The sequence below is a fragment of the Lygodium microphyllum genome, chromosome 21 (assembly GCF_053477565.2).
Source record: "Lygodium microphyllum isolate KBCC chromosome 21, Lygodium_microphyllum_v1.1.10, whole genome shotgun sequence".
Taxonomy (NCBI): domain Eukaryota; kingdom Viridiplantae; phylum Streptophyta; class Polypodiopsida; order Schizaeales; family Lygodiaceae; genus Lygodium; species Lygodium microphyllum.
The window spans coordinates 83,633,207-83,650,109 of record NC_141155.1 but is presented as its reverse complement, the minus strand read 5'-3'; the positions used below and the strand labels follow the sequence as shown (position 1 = coordinate 83,650,109).

The 16,903-nt window shown below is 39.6% G+C and overlaps 1 protein-coding gene across 2 annotated transcripts in view; it reads left to right on the top strand.

The window, feature by feature from the left end:
* Positions 1 to 1,574: 1,574 nt before the first annotated feature.
* The window catches only part of LOC148018222 (glutathione-disulfide reductase), a 36,001-nt gene continuing 20,672 nt past the window's right edge, over positions 1,575 to 16,903 (top strand). For both annotated transcript variants that reach the window (XM_087661809.1, XM_087661810.1), the window contains exons 1-6: positions 1,575 to 1,943; positions 13,897 to 13,961; positions 14,217 to 14,286; positions 14,359 to 14,430; positions 14,547 to 14,750; positions 16,751 to 16,824. In XM_087661809.1, the coding sequence (XP_087517935.1) occupies positions 1,797 to 1,943; positions 13,897 to 13,961; positions 14,217 to 14,286; positions 14,359 to 14,430; positions 14,547 to 14,750; positions 16,751 to 16,824 (632 nt within the window). In that variant the 5' untranslated portion in view covers positions 1,575 to 1,796. The remainder of the gene's footprint in view (positions 1,944 to 13,896; positions 13,962 to 14,216; positions 14,287 to 14,358; positions 14,431 to 14,546; positions 14,751 to 16,750; positions 16,825 to 16,903) is intronic.

Below are 16,903 nucleotides of genomic sequence, written 5' to 3'. Positions count from 1 at the left end.
TTTCTCTCTCTATAATTCTCTTTCTCTATGTTCCCCTCTCCCTTCTTCCCTCTTCTCTTCTTTTTTTTGCTCTCTCTCTCTCTCTTCTTATTTTAATTAAACAAAATGTTTACATTAAAAAGTTTAATCTAGCACAAAGAGAGAGAGAGAGAGAGAGAGAGAGAGAGAGAGAGAGAGAGAGAAAACCTAGGCCCTAAGCATGAGAGAGAGGAGGGAGGGGGAGAATAAAAATGTTTAATTAAAAAAAGACTATTCTCTTTCTTCTTTCTCCCTCTTCTCTCTCCGTCTTCTTCTTTTTATCATTCTTCTTCTTCTCTCTTTCTCTTTTATTCTATCTTCTTTTCAAAGTGTGTGAAAAACTATGTTCGAAAAACTTTAAATTAAAAAAAACTTTTAAAATATTTAATTTAAAAAATTTTAAATTAAAAAGTTTAATCTAACATAGAGAGAGAGAGAGAGAGAGAGAGAGAGAGAGAGAGAGAGAGAGAAAACTTAGCCTTACATATGAGAGAGAGAGAGAGAGAGAGAGAGAGATAGAGAGAGAGGGGAGGGAGAGGGGAAGAATTTAATTAAAAAGGGGACGGGGAAAAGAAAGAGAGAGATTATAAGTGAGAGAGAGGGGAAGGGGTGTTAATTTAAACAAGGGAGGTGGGGGGGGGGGGGGGGGAGGGGAAGGCTTTAATGAAAAAATGGAAAGGGAAGATAAAATGAGATATTGCATGTGAGAAAGAGAGGAGGGGAGGGGGTTTTGATTGAAAAATGGAGGTTTGGAAAAGGGGGTAGGTTCGAGAAGCCCTCTGGAGGTTTGAGGCTTTCCAAACCTATAGCTAAAATAATATAGTAGTAAGATAATCAATAAGCCTCTTGTTATCTCTAGAATCATAAACTTGGTAATATATATATATGAGGGTGAAAATGAATTGCTTGGTTACACTAATAAGCAGCTCAAGGAATAATCGTTAAAGGTGTTTATAACCTATTAAGCAACTGTAAAAAACTATCATGATATCATTGCTACACGTCACCTTCAAATTCAACAGCAAGTGCATCTTTACAAGTCTACAACACTCTCCAACCTTCCTATAAGTCAACACTAGGCGCTTCGCGCCTAGACTCGCCCCTTTGTGCCGGGCGGGTACGATTTTTGCCGGGGGATGGGTGCTGGACGCGTGGCACCTATCCTCGCGTTCTCTTTTTTTTTTGTGGGGGAGGTGGGGGGTTGCCACGTGACACTCGCCCCCCACCTCTCCTTTAACTAATAGTATAGATGACTATCTCTTCACATTGTGTGAACAATGGACCTGAAAAGCATGGTCCTTCTCTTAAGAGGCAATACCAACAATCAGGTGCATTATAAAAAGAAAAAAAAGGCATAAATGAACTTTGTAACAACTATAAATGATGTTAAAATTGAAGACCTTAACATTTTTCAAATTCAAAAGTTCTATCGACAATAAAGCTTGCAATTCGTGAACGTTCGAGTGGTAATGTTGGCCGGCCCCCCCCCCCCCAGGCTTGACGAACGAGGAAATTGTGTCTGGATGTAACTCAAATTTGCGTTTTCATTGCATTTAAGAGGATCGTGCACATCGTGGCCTATGCATGAAGGAGCCCCCTTTCTTCACTCTGTGTGTGTCCCTTTCTCTCTTTTTCGGTCCTTGAGGCTTGGAGGAGCCTTGGAGACCTTGACTAAGCCCTCCCTATTCCTTCTCTCCATCCGTCCAAAGCGCCAGCATCTGAAGAAAAGAAGAAACCCTAGTCTCGTCAAGTAATCCCCCTCCCGGAACCTCCACACCATGGCTCGCAAGATGCTGATCGATGACGAAACTAATGGCTTGCCTGATGGCAATCCCGCGCAGGAGTACGACTACGATCTCTTTACCATCGGTGCTGGTAGCGGTGGCGTTCGTGCTTCTCGGATGTCGGCTAGCCATGGCGCAAAGGTTGGCTCTCAGTCTTTTCATTACTCTATCAGTATTAGTTTATGCCTGAAATACAAATGCTATTTGATCTTCTCGGACATCGGCTAGCCATGGCGCAAATGTAGGCTAACGGTCTTTTTAGTTATTTATCAGTATTAGTTTATACCTGAAATACAAATGGTATATGTTATTCCCGGACGTCGGCTAGCCATGGCGCAAAGGTAGGCTCTTGGTCTTTTTAGCGCTTTAACAGTATTAGTTTATGTCTGAAATGCAGATGCTATTCACAGTGGCTAGCCAAGGTAGGTTTCATCGTTTTTTAGTGTCTGAAGCACGCAATACCTATCACATGATCACATCAGTTTATCATTTGAAAGATGCTCAACTCTTATCTGCCAAGCAAGTCTAGCCACTGTATTCGTTTCTTTTCTCACCTTTTTTCCACGGAAAAAGAATAGTTAAAATGCGTAATGTTGCTGCCGATAATTGTGGCACGTTTATTTGTTGTACTGTCTATTTCTTGCTTTTTACATGTGTTTTTTCTCCCTTCCAACAATGACCCTGCCGAGTGTCTAATTAAAATTGTCTATTCACCTGGCTCGCTTTCTATAGGAAATGATGGCTATATCCAGAGTGAGAACTTGAATCGTTGACAACTAGTAATTCACATGTCATGCATAGCACCTTGTTGTGCACCATCATGTCCATTGGTCTAGGATTTTGGCAGCAAATGAAGTAGTTTGCTATCTTTTCACGCCCAATTCTGATGGGGATGGATATTTTTCAGTGATTGTGAACATTGTATGGGAGACTTTTGTAGAGTGAACGTCTAACAAATAATTATCTTGCAGCTAAAACCAGCATTTGAGCATCTATTGTTACAATTTTCTTTGTGAATCAATTCCCATAGTTAACACAATCTATGTCAGCCAGGACAACCCATCTCAATGTTAGCATTGGGTTGAGCTCTGTTTTGGTCTCTATATATTTGTTAGGTCAAAGTTTTGAGTTTATACTTGAAATCTGACTAGTCAAAGTAGAGATGATTGTGCCAGAATGTAGGCAAGGCTGCCATGTGGTGTGCTGATGCCAATCACAATGTCATTTTTGTATAGTTGGTCAGCAGTCAATGCTATAAATATGCACAGTGCACCTTGTCACCGAGTTAGAGTGTTTTTAAAGCCATCTTGCAAAGACCAACAAGAGAGGAGGTTTAGATCTGTTGCTGCTGCTTATTGCTACTTAAAGAGACTTCTTTTTCATTTTTCCTTCTCTTTATGAAGCACAATCATCTTTGAGTTTGTTGTTGGTTGCACACATGCCAAGAGTGTTCTTCATAGCCTATATCAATGAAATGTAAATTGTGTAGCAAATTAACCACCTTACTGTGGGATATCTTAAATTTTTGTGGGCACTTATTCCATTTGCTTGGATGCAAATTAAAGCACTTATTAGTGATATGCACGGATTCTAATGGAATGTATCATGTGTAGTTATGTAAGTTGTTGATTTAACTATTTGTGCATTGAGATTGATTTTTTACTTTCATAGTACAAAATCTCTTTCGAATTATTGTATTACAATTGATTTTGTATGTATATGTGTAATAGGAAGTGCGAAAGGATGGTGAGATGGGGCAGCCAAGTCTCATCTATATAGGTATATAGGTGCACAGGTTCTTAAGAGAGGTTTCTTTGACTCATCGATCGAAGTCTAGCAGTTTTAAATCTTGGAGTTGGGATTGACATCCGAGTTCATGATGAGTTGGTTATTTGATAGAGAGCAGGATTGACTCCTTCTTTGAACGACATGAGGAGATACTTTGGTGGTTTGGCCAAAGGTGGAGAATCCCTTAATTACATTTCTTTAGCGGCATTTTTGATAGGATGTTCTTGTATGCTATTGTAAAATATCATTGACAGATATTGAGAGCTGCTATGATTCTTGCGTTTTCAAGAGTTGATACGATTGACATTGACATTAGATTCTCTTCGAGGTATCTTGATGGTGGGTTAGCCACTCCCTACCTAGATATCCATGGTTATCTTTTGATGTTTCTTATTGTATGGACTATGATGGGTTTTTATCATTGTATCATTGTATTGTATCAGATCACCAATGATCTGAGAGGGTGTGTTAGTGGATATGTCAGTTTATGTGTGTGTCTATGCATGTTAGAGAGGGTTGGGCACATTTTAGATATTTTAGGTATTTTATATTTGTCATTTTGATGGTGTTGAGGATACTTATTGTTGGCCAATCAGATATCATAATGGTATTGATTTGGCCTTTATATTAGGTACCCCTCCATAGTTTGTATTATTGTCATCTATTTGTAAAGAAAAATACCCTTACACAGAAACATAAACAGAAACCGTACGACAAACAGTTAGGGTTAGGGTTAAAGTAACTTTGAGATAATTAACACAGTGAATAAATGAAATGATATGACTACTAATAATACGATGCTCATGCAGCAAACACACTATGCAACGAATGAATATTGAACCTCGAACTTCTGTATCTCTAGGATTAGGACAGGGATAATGAGTTGGAGAGAGTGTCGTACTCCGAACAGATTCCAAATCATAGCAAGGCAGTCTCCGGATGTCGAACACTAGTAAACGCAGCAGTGAGAAGTTAGATCTGATGTAGACAGCAGTGAGGAGAGAGAAAGACTAAAAACGGAGCTTGCAAGAGAGAGAAAAACTAAAAACGCAAGCAAGACAGCTTGCAACAGAGAGAAAGGCTAAAAACAAAGCCTGTAGGAGAGAGAAAGACTGAAAACGCAGGCATGACAGCTTGTAGGAGAGAGAAAGACTAAAAACGGAGCTTGCAGGAGAGGCAAAGATTGAAAACGCAAGCAAGACAGCCGCATGAGAGAGAAAGACTGCAGCGGCTGCAGAGAGGAGAGAGAAAATTGTCAGGGCAGTAGTTAGAGCTTGCAAATGCAGCAGTTTGCTGGCGTAGCAGACTGTATGATAGCAGTGAAGATGAACAACAGTCAGTCGCCAGGTAGAAACAACAGTAATCAGCATGTGGAGGGTTGGAAACAGATGCCAGTCTGTAGGGAACAATGATGGACAGCAAGAGCTGAGATGTTCTCTGTGACTGGGATGTGGGCAGCAAGCTAGTAACATTTGAAATCTGCAAAAACGAGATTGTGAAAGAGTGGAGGGTTGGTTGCCAATTTATAGAAAATTAGGATTGTAGATTATCTCACACTTAACTTTCTCGATCCGCTCCCTGTTTTAGGATTTTGGCTAAAATAAGCCTAAAATAAACATATTTTGGGGTTATTTAAGTTGCTAAGTGCATTTCTTAGCATAACATCCCTTGTTAGGCTCAAAATAGGGCGAGAAAAGTAGGCCAGTCTAAATTTTGATTTACCCCAAGCCGTCTCATCCCAAAGCAGCTAGGGTATCGGACAGAAGGTGCACGTCAGCTGCTCAGTGGTCTATCAAGACTACAGAGGCGATGAATATCTTACCAAGGGAGTTCAAGTGATTACCTCAGATAGGTTAGGGCATTGGACCAAGGGTGCCATCGACTACCTAAGGGCCTATGAAGGCCTACAAAGGTGGATAGAAGCAACAATGGACTTGTTTGTTTTGTTTTTTTTTTTGAAAAGTGTTTTGCAAATACATAAGTAATATAGGGGCAATGGCCGATTAAGTGACAGATTAGGAAAAGATAAAGAGAGTTTTAAACCTTAGTTATTCACAAAACTAGCAAGCCAATCCCTCGCATTGACAAGGATAAGTGCTTAAGGATGATAAAAGTGAGTGTATGTGTCAATCATGTGTTGAATATGCGAGAGGTAAAAAAAAAAGGTGGGCTTGGTAAGACAAGCAAAGCAAGTAAGTAAACAAGGGTAAAGAAATTGCCTTTAGAAGAATTGCTATGTGTTATGCTACGAATATGGTGGATTCTAGAGTCGACCACTCCAAAAGACCGAAAAGGGATAAATGCGCACAAATGCATGTTGACATGAACAGAATGCCAATGCATAGGGTAATGCAAAGGGAGATGCAAGATGTCATGCTCATGCAATATGCTATGCAACGGTGCCACTGGGACAACGCCCTCGTACGAGAAGTGTTCTCTTATCCAAGTGTCCTTTTATAATCAAGTCATTTTGATAGTGCTGATGAAGTTACAAATGTCCATAATACAATACAAAAGAATAAGTAAATGTAATGTCTAAAAAACTGTAAGTATCATCATTGTTACAATCAAGAGTAGGCAAGGATAAAAAAATTACCTTTAGGAGAATTGCCATGTGTTATGCTGTGAATATGGTGGATCCTAGAGTCGACCACTCCAAAAGACCGAAAAGGGATAAATGCGCCCAGATGCATGTTGACATGAACAGAATGCCAATGCATAGGGTAATGCAAAGGGAGATGCAAGATGTCATGCTCATGCAATATGCTATGCAACGGTGTCAGTGGGACAACGCCCTCGCAGGAGAAGTGTTCACTTGTCCAAGTGTTCTTTTATAATCAAGTCATCCTGATAGTGCGGATGAAGTTGCAAATGTTCATAATACAATAGAAAAGAATAAGTGAATGTAATGTCTAAAACACTGTAAGCATCATCATTGTTACGATCAAGAGTAGGAGCCGGCCCCTCTCAAACTGGAAGGGAAAGCAAGAGGAAAGCACCCTTTCCTTGCCAAGTTGAAGAAGTAGGGGAGGGTGTACCCAAGCCGATCCTGGGTAGCAGGTACTGAAGAACTGGTCAATTGATCGCTTTGGTAAAGATATCTGCAAAATTATCTGATGAAGGCATAGACTTTAGGTGAATAGTGCTTAGCTCAACTTGCATTGTGGAAAAGTGAAAGTGGACTCCCACATGTCGTGTTCGTGGTATGATGATCGGATTGCCCGCAAGGACAATTGCACTCTGGTTGTTGCAGTAGACAATTGTGGGAGAGTCACATGGAAAATGAAGCGTCGCCAGTAAACTCCTCAGATAGATGGCCTTGGTGGTGCCATTGAAGAGAGTCCAATACTTAGCCTCGGTCGTGGAAGCCGCCACCGTCTCTTGCTTACGGCTAGACCAAGGAATGGGAGCCGTGCCCAAGTTAAAGAGGTAGCCGCCATGGGAACACCGGGTGATAGGATCTCCTGCCCAATTAGAATTGGTGTACCCTTGCAAATATAAACCAGAACCATATGTCAAGCCATAAGAAAAAGTACACCGCAAATAACGCAACACACGAAGACATGCAATCCAATGTGACATCCTAGGTGCTGTGAAAGACTGATTGAGTAATGCTAAGTGAGTAAGCTAAATTTGGCCTAGTGTCAATTAACCAAAGAAGTTTTTCTACAACAGAACGATAGGTGTGTGGATCGAAGGACTGTCCTAAGATATCCTTCGACAAGTGGACAGTAGAATTGATAGGTGTGGCCATTGGCCGTGTCTAATCCAAAGTGTACTGTTCCACAAGCTGAAGTACGTACTTCTGCTGTGACACAAAAATACATCTTCTAGAATGACTTCCATCCCCCAAAAATAAGACAACAAACCAAGGTCTATCATTTTAAATGTAACTTTAAGCTTAACCTTAATTTCCGCTATGGCAACAGAATTTGAACCTGTGATGAGTAAGCCATCAACATATAGCAGGATATAGCTAACCCCCTCTGGAGTGGATCGAACATATAAGTTGGGTCATAAGGGGTAGAATGGTACCCATGAGTCTGTAAGAACTCATCCATTCTATGGAACCAAGACTGCGGCGCTTGCTTCAGCCCATAAAGAGCTTTCTGCAAGCGGAATACCGTATCCCTAGGGTTCCCTGAGGGAAAGCCGGTGGCTGCTCCACGTAGACTTCCTCCTCTAAGTATCTGTTTATGAAGGCACTTTTGACATCCATTTGATGTATCGGCCAACCGTGGTGAGCGGCGAGCACGAGTAGCAACCGAAAGAAAGTCAACCGTGCAGTAGGGACAAAGGTCTCTTCATAATCAATGGCGTGCTTCTGTCGAAACCCTTGCACTACAAGGCGAGCCTTGTACTTGTCTAAAGTCCCATCAGCTTTTAGCTTTGTCCGAAAAATCCACTTTGTCCCGATAAGAACTCATCCATTCTATGGAACCAAGACTGCGGCGCTTGCTTTAGCCCATAAAGAGCTTTCTGCAAGTGGAATACCGTATCCCTAGGGTTCCCTGAGGGAAAGTGGTGGCTGCTCCACATAGACTTTCTTCTCTAAGTATCCATCAGGAAGGCACTCTTGACATCCATTTGATGTATCGGCTAGCCGTGGTGAGCGGCGAGTGCGAGTAGCAACCGAAAGAAAGTCAACCGTGCAGTAGGAGCAAAGGTCTCTTTATAATCAATGGCGTGCTTCTGTCGAAACCCTTACACTACAAGGCGAGCCTTGTATTTGTCTAAAGTCCCATAAGCTTTTAGCTTTGTCCGAAAAATCCACTTTGTCCCGATGACTTTCTTATGGCTCGGATGATCCACCAATGTCCAAGTCTCATTTCGGTCAATACTCTCGAGCTGCCTTTACATGGCCTCTCGCCATTGAGGGTGCTGAAGAGCCTCCTGCCAGATATTTAGCTCAAAATGCGCTATGTAATTAGCTGTAAACAACGATGTAAATGATGCTTGAGGAGCAAGCCAGGTAGATCTTCTAGGTCTCCCCGGAGTGGAATCCGGTGGTAGGATCCCCGAATCCCGCATGGTCTGTTGTTACCAGTGAGGTAACGGATCTCGCGAAGGGGGCCTGGGAGGTGAATTTTGATATAAAAAAAAGGACGGCTAATGATATATATGCATTGACTATCATGTATGGAATAAAGTCACAATAAATAATCAATTTTTGATCTCTCAGAGAGATGACATTTTATTCAGATTGCAAGAAGCAACCATTTAGAGCTGCATTGATTCAAAAAGTGGATATCACCATATATATATTTGACCAGAGGATGTATCAAAGATAGCTTTTTGGATATCTTTTGGGTCGTATGGATTTCTTGTCATGCCTTTTGGGCTTATAAATACCCTTGCTACTTTTAATTGGGTGAAGAATCATATATTCAGTCCATATAGGGGATTTGCGGGTACTTTCTTTGATGACATGATTGTCTACTCAAAGAACAAGGTAGAGTATAGAAAGCATTTGGACATTGTGCTCAATAATTTGCATAAGCATAGGATGGTTATTGATGGCAATAAGAGTGAGTTTTTCTTATATGAGATACGCTTTTTGGGACACATTTTGTTGATTGATGGCATTCTTATGGATCGTGCAAAGGTTGAGGTAATATGTTTATGGCCACTGTTGAAAAATGTGTATAAGGTTCATAGCTTTTTGGGTCTATGTTACTATTATAGGAAGCATGTGTGTAACTTTGTTGAAATTGTATCTTCATTGCATGCTTTGAGAAAAAGGGTGTCTTTTAAGTAGATAGTAATGGAAATTTGAGGATTTGAGAAGCTAAAGGAAAAGATAACTTCTAATTTTCTATGAGAGTCGCATTCACTAGGGTGTAGAAAGGAATTTATAGGTTTATGAGAAAGAGTTGCTTGCTGTAATTCATACAATTTGGACATGGAAATACTATCTCGTAGGGTCTAATTTCATAGTGCAAATTGACTATTAGACATTATCACTATTTCTTATCTTGATTTAGATTATGGTGATTGAAAGAATGTGGTGGTTGAAGCATTGTTAGGCAAGTCTTAGATTTTAGTTGTTACTATGTTATATTACATTGGATGCCATGGAAGATCAGTATGTTGTTGATTCAAACTTTGCGAATGTATATAATTAGCTTGCAATAGCTAGAGGCATGAGTACTTTGTGCTTAGAGATTGTTTTTTGATGGTGCATGGACGACTGTGTGTCACAAAGCAATTAAAGCCTAAGGTGATCATTGAGTCGTGCTTCTCGTTATGCAAGGCATAGAGAGATTGATATTGTAGTTAAAGTAGTGGAGCATTTCTCTTATTGGCCTTCGTTGCGATATAATATTGAGTAGTTTGTTAGGACATGCAATATATGTTAGAAAGTAAAGTATGATGCACAAAGATGTCAAGTTTATTGCAACCCTTGTCTATTCTAGATAGGCCTTGGCAAAGCATTGTTATGGATTTTATATTTGAGCTTTCCAAGACACATGTAAGGAGTGATGGGATACAAATCGTTATTTGCAAGCTTTGTAAGCATGCTTGTTTTATTTTAGTGAGAAAGGAGATAAAGGTTGATCATATGTTACGTTTATTTTTGCAGCATGTGTTTTAAGTATCATGGTATGTTGAAGTCGATCATAAGTGATTGAGATCCTTGGATGACCAGTTTGTTTTGGAAGGGATTGTTTAAAAATATAGATATTATGGTAATAGATTGTTACTTAGAAAATGCAAATTTTGTAGTGCTTAATATCATGAGATGTTATGCATTTATGCATAAGTCATAATGGGAATACTATTTACCTTTGGTAGATTTTGCATATAATAGTACTATACATAGTTTTACATGCAAAGCTCCATTTGAGGCTGTGGAAGGTGGTAAGAAAGTGCCCTCTATTTTACACACAAAGGACAAGATTTTTGAGACTGATCAGTATGTGGAAAACATGGACACAACCTATGCAAAGGTTAAGTATGCTATTTAGAGATCTCAAGAGAAGCAAAAGAAAGTAGCTAATCGCCATAGATGTGCTTTGTAGTTTTTAGGCTTTGATTATGTGTTCTTGTGTTTTGAAAAGGCAAGGTTGAAAAAGATGAAATGTAAAGAGAGGTTGTATCCAAAGCTGAGTTTGAGATATTATGGATCCTTCCTAGTGTCGAAGAGGATTGGCGATGTTGCTTATAGGTTGAAATTGCCTCTACATTGTTGTGTCTACCTTTCTAGCTGGCGTTTGGACTTGCATAGCTATTGCTTGCTGTCGACATTACCATGCCAACTTGCATTTTCGATTTCTTTCTTTAGTGTTCATTGTTTCTGTGTTACCCCAATCCTAATTGTGTGTCTTTATCAGTTTGTGCGCTTGTCGTTTAATCGTGTTTGTTTCTGTAGTTGAGCATTTCCTTACATGCCCATGCTATGTATCCATTTTCAAAGAGGGCCTTGCATTTCCCCCAATGCTTTGTGAACCTTCAGATTGTGAAATATCATCATGGCTTTAATCCATTTCACGAGAGTATGATGACATGCTTGTTGAATTGCACTAAGTTGATGACAAATTTTATAACCAATGTGCAACAACTTTGGTAGGTGCCATGAACCCACCTACTTAAGAGAGTTGATGTGATCTCGGCAAGGGAACCATGAAACTAGCCTTCCTTTTGTGATAAATTAACACAAATTACAGCAAGTAAGAAATTCACAAATTTAAAAAGTTGACACTTGATTGATGGTAACGATTAATGTTCCTTGTGTGATAGATTGAATTACATTGAGATATGGATTGATCTCCTTCAATCTTCAATACAAATGGCTCTTGATTTGATTCTAGATTGGATAGAAGTTGATCCTTGGGTTTTGGCATGTGGGCTAAATCAAATGGGAATGGACTCATTCCTCAGATCAACTGTAAATTCTCAATTCACTGTTGCTAGTCTGAATACGGAGTCTTTAATTATTGACATGGATCCCAAGGTGGTTGAGAAACTCTAATATCTGTTATAAATGGTTTCAGTAGCAAAAGTCACTGCTTTTGTCCACCATTGATTGGAATATATTGAGAATTGCAATGGGAATGTTAGAGAGAGAGAGAAAATGAGTTGGAGAGAATCTTTTGAATGGTAGCTTTGATGTTGCCAACAACTTCGAAAGGATGGTAAAATGCCCATTGCAATTGGTGAGCCCTCTTACATTGCTACCTCTCACTAAGGTAGAGAAGGAATCCTACTATCCTTGTCCTACCACACCACGCGATTAGCTCTCACCTATTGTTTATTGGTCTTTTGGTGGTTGGTACAACTCTCAATTTGCTCTGGACTTTGTTGAAAACAGCTCTCATAGTAGCTCTCCACCTCCCTCCACGTCTAGAATGTTGTCTCTATGCTCAACTAACCCCAAACGGCATTTTCTCAGCTTGCATTTGCAAGTTTGCCTTTTGAAAGTAAAATTTAGTATTAATTAATTAAATTTCAGCATCTAATTTTTGAAAATTAATTAAATATCCATTTGGCCTTGCTCAATAAATGGTAGGTGCCCATCTACATTTGCGCTATTTTTGGGGCCAACAAGTTGTCCAATGTCAGATTGTATGGTAAAGTGTGCTTTTCAGTTTTGTAAATTTGTTCATTGCTGTAATTAGTGTTTAATCAGGTTATTTACCACCCTATCCAAGGAGAAATGTTGGTTTCACGAGGCTCAAATTGACACTAGGTACTCGCAAGTACTTATACAACATAACTCGATGCAACTTTTGTTAATGTGACCCACTGCATACTTAGGGTACTTACGACGTCACTGTGTCTTAATTGACTTGCACTTCACATGTGCATACCTTGATAATGCAAATGCTAAGCACTAAAAATATATGTCCTTGTTACACCTTGGATAATGATAAACAAGTACTGAAAGGGGCACCAACCTTTGGGGCCTATCATGTGTTGTCTAGCATGCAACAACATTCTAGCTCTCATGTTACGTGAGTCTTTTGTTTAGTTGTTGATTTATTTGATGTGTGCAAGTTAGTTTATGATCACTACCATTTAGATTGTTTTCGAAGTTTTGTTTCACCACTCTTGGACTCTTGGCCCATAGGCCAATATGTTTGTGCATTGGGATGGTTTGGGCTGGTGGTATGGGACACCAGCTCTTGAGATGTGCTGGCAACTTGATGTGCTACTACCAATCTAGAGTAGCGAGCTGATTTGGCTTCATGGATGGGAATTGAGTGACAAGTCTCATTCCCTTTTTCTTTTGCATGGGTATGGCTTGTGTTGTGTCTTGTGTGCAAGTTGCATCCTAAGGGGATGTTTTACCACAAGTGAGAGGGATGCTGACCATTAATGACCAATTATAACGTGGGCAAGCTGTAGCAAAAATTCTCACATTAGCAGTACACTTGGCAATGATAGCATGTGAATTTGTATGTGGAAGTAGAACCGTACATTAAGTGAGAGAGGAGAAAATGAGCACAATGAGAGAAAGAAAGGAATGCAGTCATTGTATAATGCTGAATGAAAGGGGATTGCATACAAGTCTGTTGCTGGGAGGAACATGCTTGCAAAGCTGCCAAATGATGGCACTTTTGCTAGAGCTTTAAATGTTCTTGTCCTAGCTCTAGAGCTCCAAATGTCCTTGCTTGACCTAGTTTGAGGCTTACAACAAGGAGATGGACGCAGGAAAAGAGAGTTGAAACCGTAGAAGACAGAACTGCTGACAGCAGTGTGCGCAATGGGTGGTGTGGCCTTAACCCATTATCGAGGAGGATTCTGTCTAACCGTGTTACGTTTTTTTGAATGGATAGGTCCTAACCATTATCCATTGTGGCATGTGGCCCTTTTCTTACTGTTTAGGGTTTTTTTTGGGGGGGGGGGGGGGGGGAAGTTTGTGTGGTGTGAACTATAGGCCATTAGAAGTTTTTTTACTGAATATTGCTTTCAAAGATATTGTATATGAATATCTTGATGCACTATAGGCCATTAGAAGTCTTTTTACTGAATATTGCTTTCAAAGATTTTGTATATGAATATCTTGATGCACAGTCACCCTCACTTTGATAGAATCTCTATTGAAGTTAAAATGTACCTGGCATGTCTCGTGCAAGTTGCCAGGGAAAGAAAAAACTTGTACTGCAATAACAACTGATTTATGGCTTTGTTAGTGCTTCATGTTGGTCTTGACATTTTACTTAACAAGAAAAGTGAATGTTTTTACATCCATTAATACTTTCTATAGTTGTGAAATATCTCTCAGCTCATTGATTCTAGTCTGCAAGCAAGTGTCCGATCTGTCTAAATTATTGTGTAATGCTATTGCTGCTTACTGTTTCAGGTGGCCGTTTGTGAACTGCCGTTTAATCCAATCAGCTCAGAGCATTTAGGAGGATGTGGTGGAACGTAAGTACCGATCCCAACTAGATCTTGCTTGCCCTCCTGTCCAAAATGAATTTAAGAGGCAGAAAGGAAACTATACTTACAAGAATGTCTACTGACAATTGGCTTTTTGATTGGGATTTTGGATCTTCCTTATACTCACCTACAGAACTCCTTGTTGGGTAGCTGTGTATAATTGTGTACCTTGGAAGAGTGTCAGTTACTATGAAAGCATGTTGTTTTGAAGGTTATTGACCAGAATGGACCCATTGCTCGCAGGTGTGTTATTCGTGGATGTGTACCAAAGAAAATTCTAGTTTATGGGGCTTCCTTTAGAGGAGAATTTGAGGTATGAGCTGGGCTGCCTGTTGAGATTATTTTCATTATACCTTCTTGGTACTAATTCAAAATTTCAATAAAGGACTCAAAAAACTTTGGCTGGGATATCCATGGAGATATAACGTTTGATTGGAAGCGGCTAATAGACAACAAGGTACTGTGGATCTAGTGGTTGTTCATACTTAAGTAGGGTGTGTGATTAGGAAAATGGCAACCTCTCTACTTTATGTTGTTCAAATTGGCTCCTTACTCAATTTTGCTTCGTTTCAGAACAAAGAAATCACTCGGTTGAATGGGGTGTATAAAAAAATACTATCAAATGCTGGAGTTACACTTTATGAAGGTGCAGGAAAAGTTATTGATCCTCACACAGTAGAAGTACAGCTTACTGATGGTCAAGTGAAGACATTCCGGTGCAGGCACATTCTTATAGCAACAGGGAGCAGGGCTGTATTGCTTGATATTCCTGGAAAGGTAAAACTGGGTTTCATTTGTTATATTGTATAGGACCTTATATTGAGCTGGAGACCCACCTGTCAGACCCTAATTTTTCTTCTGCGTTATTACATGCTTTGCACCAGTATATTCTCATCTGTACTTGTAAAAGGATTGTTTCTGTTACAGGAAATCATTATTATTGCTGTGTTGGGAAAATGCTTATTTTTGAGTGCACAATAGTCTCAGCCATAGCTGTTTGGTCGTGAATATCATAGGCAATGGTCTGTGAGGCCAACCTGTAACTTAGTGTCTATCTGAGCTACTATGCACATGTGCAGCAATATCTCGTGTGTTTTTTGGTAGTAGGTTAACGATTTACTTCTTAGTGGGTATCAGAGCTCCAACAGAACCAAAGTGCTAGTGGGTGCCATTTGATTAGAACTTAGTTTCTAGGATACCTCATCACAATGGTTTGATTGTATGCTGCAATTAAAAAAACAAGATCACTATGTTCTTTAATGGAGAGGCAGAACCACTCTTGACTTGCAAACACATGAAACTCCGTATTATTTTTCCTATGAAGGAATCCTTTCTCTAATAATAAGACTAAAGTGAATTCAATTAAAGCAAATTTTCCAAATTCCAGGAGTGTATTTCCTGGATAGTAAAAGAGTATTATGATATTGAAAAGTATTTAACTTGTAGCAACATTTAGTGAATTTAAAATTGAATCAAGGTTCCAGTTGGGTCTATATGTAGTTCCTACCTTTTCTGTAGCTTGCCAACATTACACATAAGCAGAGGCATCATGTAACCTTGATTCCGAGCTCCATAGAGGTGTTGCATGTTGAGTTGAAGTGACAATCAAAGTTTCTGTGTATCTCATATTACTTTGTGTTGGGATTCTGAAGGTTAGCTACGATTTTAGGCTTTTCTATTTTCTCAGAGATTATGGCTTGGTTAGGTGATTTTAATTTGATATGCTGTGAGTTTTTTTGTTGGTGTCAGCATGGGTGGTTGACTAGAGCATTCATGATCATAGGGAGTTCTTGTACTTGATGGGCTAGATTTTGGGAGGGGGTGTGGAAATGAGTGAGATAGACAGGGAAAACTAGAAGTCTTGAGAAGAGTGATGGCAGGCTGACCTTTTGATCCCAATGAACCAAATTTTGAGATGGATCTGGTGGATGTACAGATTAACAACGTTGAATCCCAATGCTGTTGATCATTTGTAACAGTCAGGTGTCCGAATAAGAATTGCACCTGAGTGATGCCAGTCTACCAACTTTTGTAGTTGTTGCTTATCTTGGCTTATGCAAGCATGTATGGTATGCCACAGAGGGGTCTTCGAGGTTAGTATTCAGTGGATTAATTGTGTCATTTGGGGACTTTGAATTGCACTGATAAAATCAGGACAAGCAGTACTTGGCATAGTATGCTTGTGATACATGTTTATAGGTTGAGTGTTGGCTAAATGTTTTGATAGGTGGTTGCTACTACTGCCAGAGGAGCGATACTTTCCTTGATTGGGAGGACTTATTGCCATGGCTGTACTGCTGCTAAGAAGCAAAATTTTGCTGAAGGAAGAGGATAAAATAAAGGAAATTATATGAAACAAAGCTTAACTATAGATTGTCAAAATCTGTAGTAGTACGTTAGAATACTTCAAGTATAATATTTACCAAATGACATTAGTGCCTTTTCTATCCTTTTCACAGTTCTATGTTTATGTTGTTCCTTATATGTATGTTATCAAGCTCTTAAATCATGATAATACAGCTCAACTGAATTTATGTTGGGTTTTGCATGTGAGTCATGTAGGCATCAGCATCTAGTAATGTTTAAACATTGCCTGTCTCACCACGATCCTAGCCATCTCATCATATAATTTGCCTCGAAAAGTCTATATACATGGTTCAAGCCCTGTCTAACTATATTCAAACTAACATGTGTATATGATGCCAAAGTTTGATGTTACTTTAATAATGTTATTGGAGGTTTAAAGCGTTTTCTTGTAACTATTGGTACTTTATTAGGAACTGGCAATCACATCAGACGAGGCTTTGAACCTGAATGAATTTCCCAAGCGAGCAGTCATTGTTGGTGGCGGGTACAGATCTAGCCTGTGTACATGGAAGATTGTCAAGTTGGAGGATGCCAATGCTTACAGTGTTTTTATTTTTGGTGCA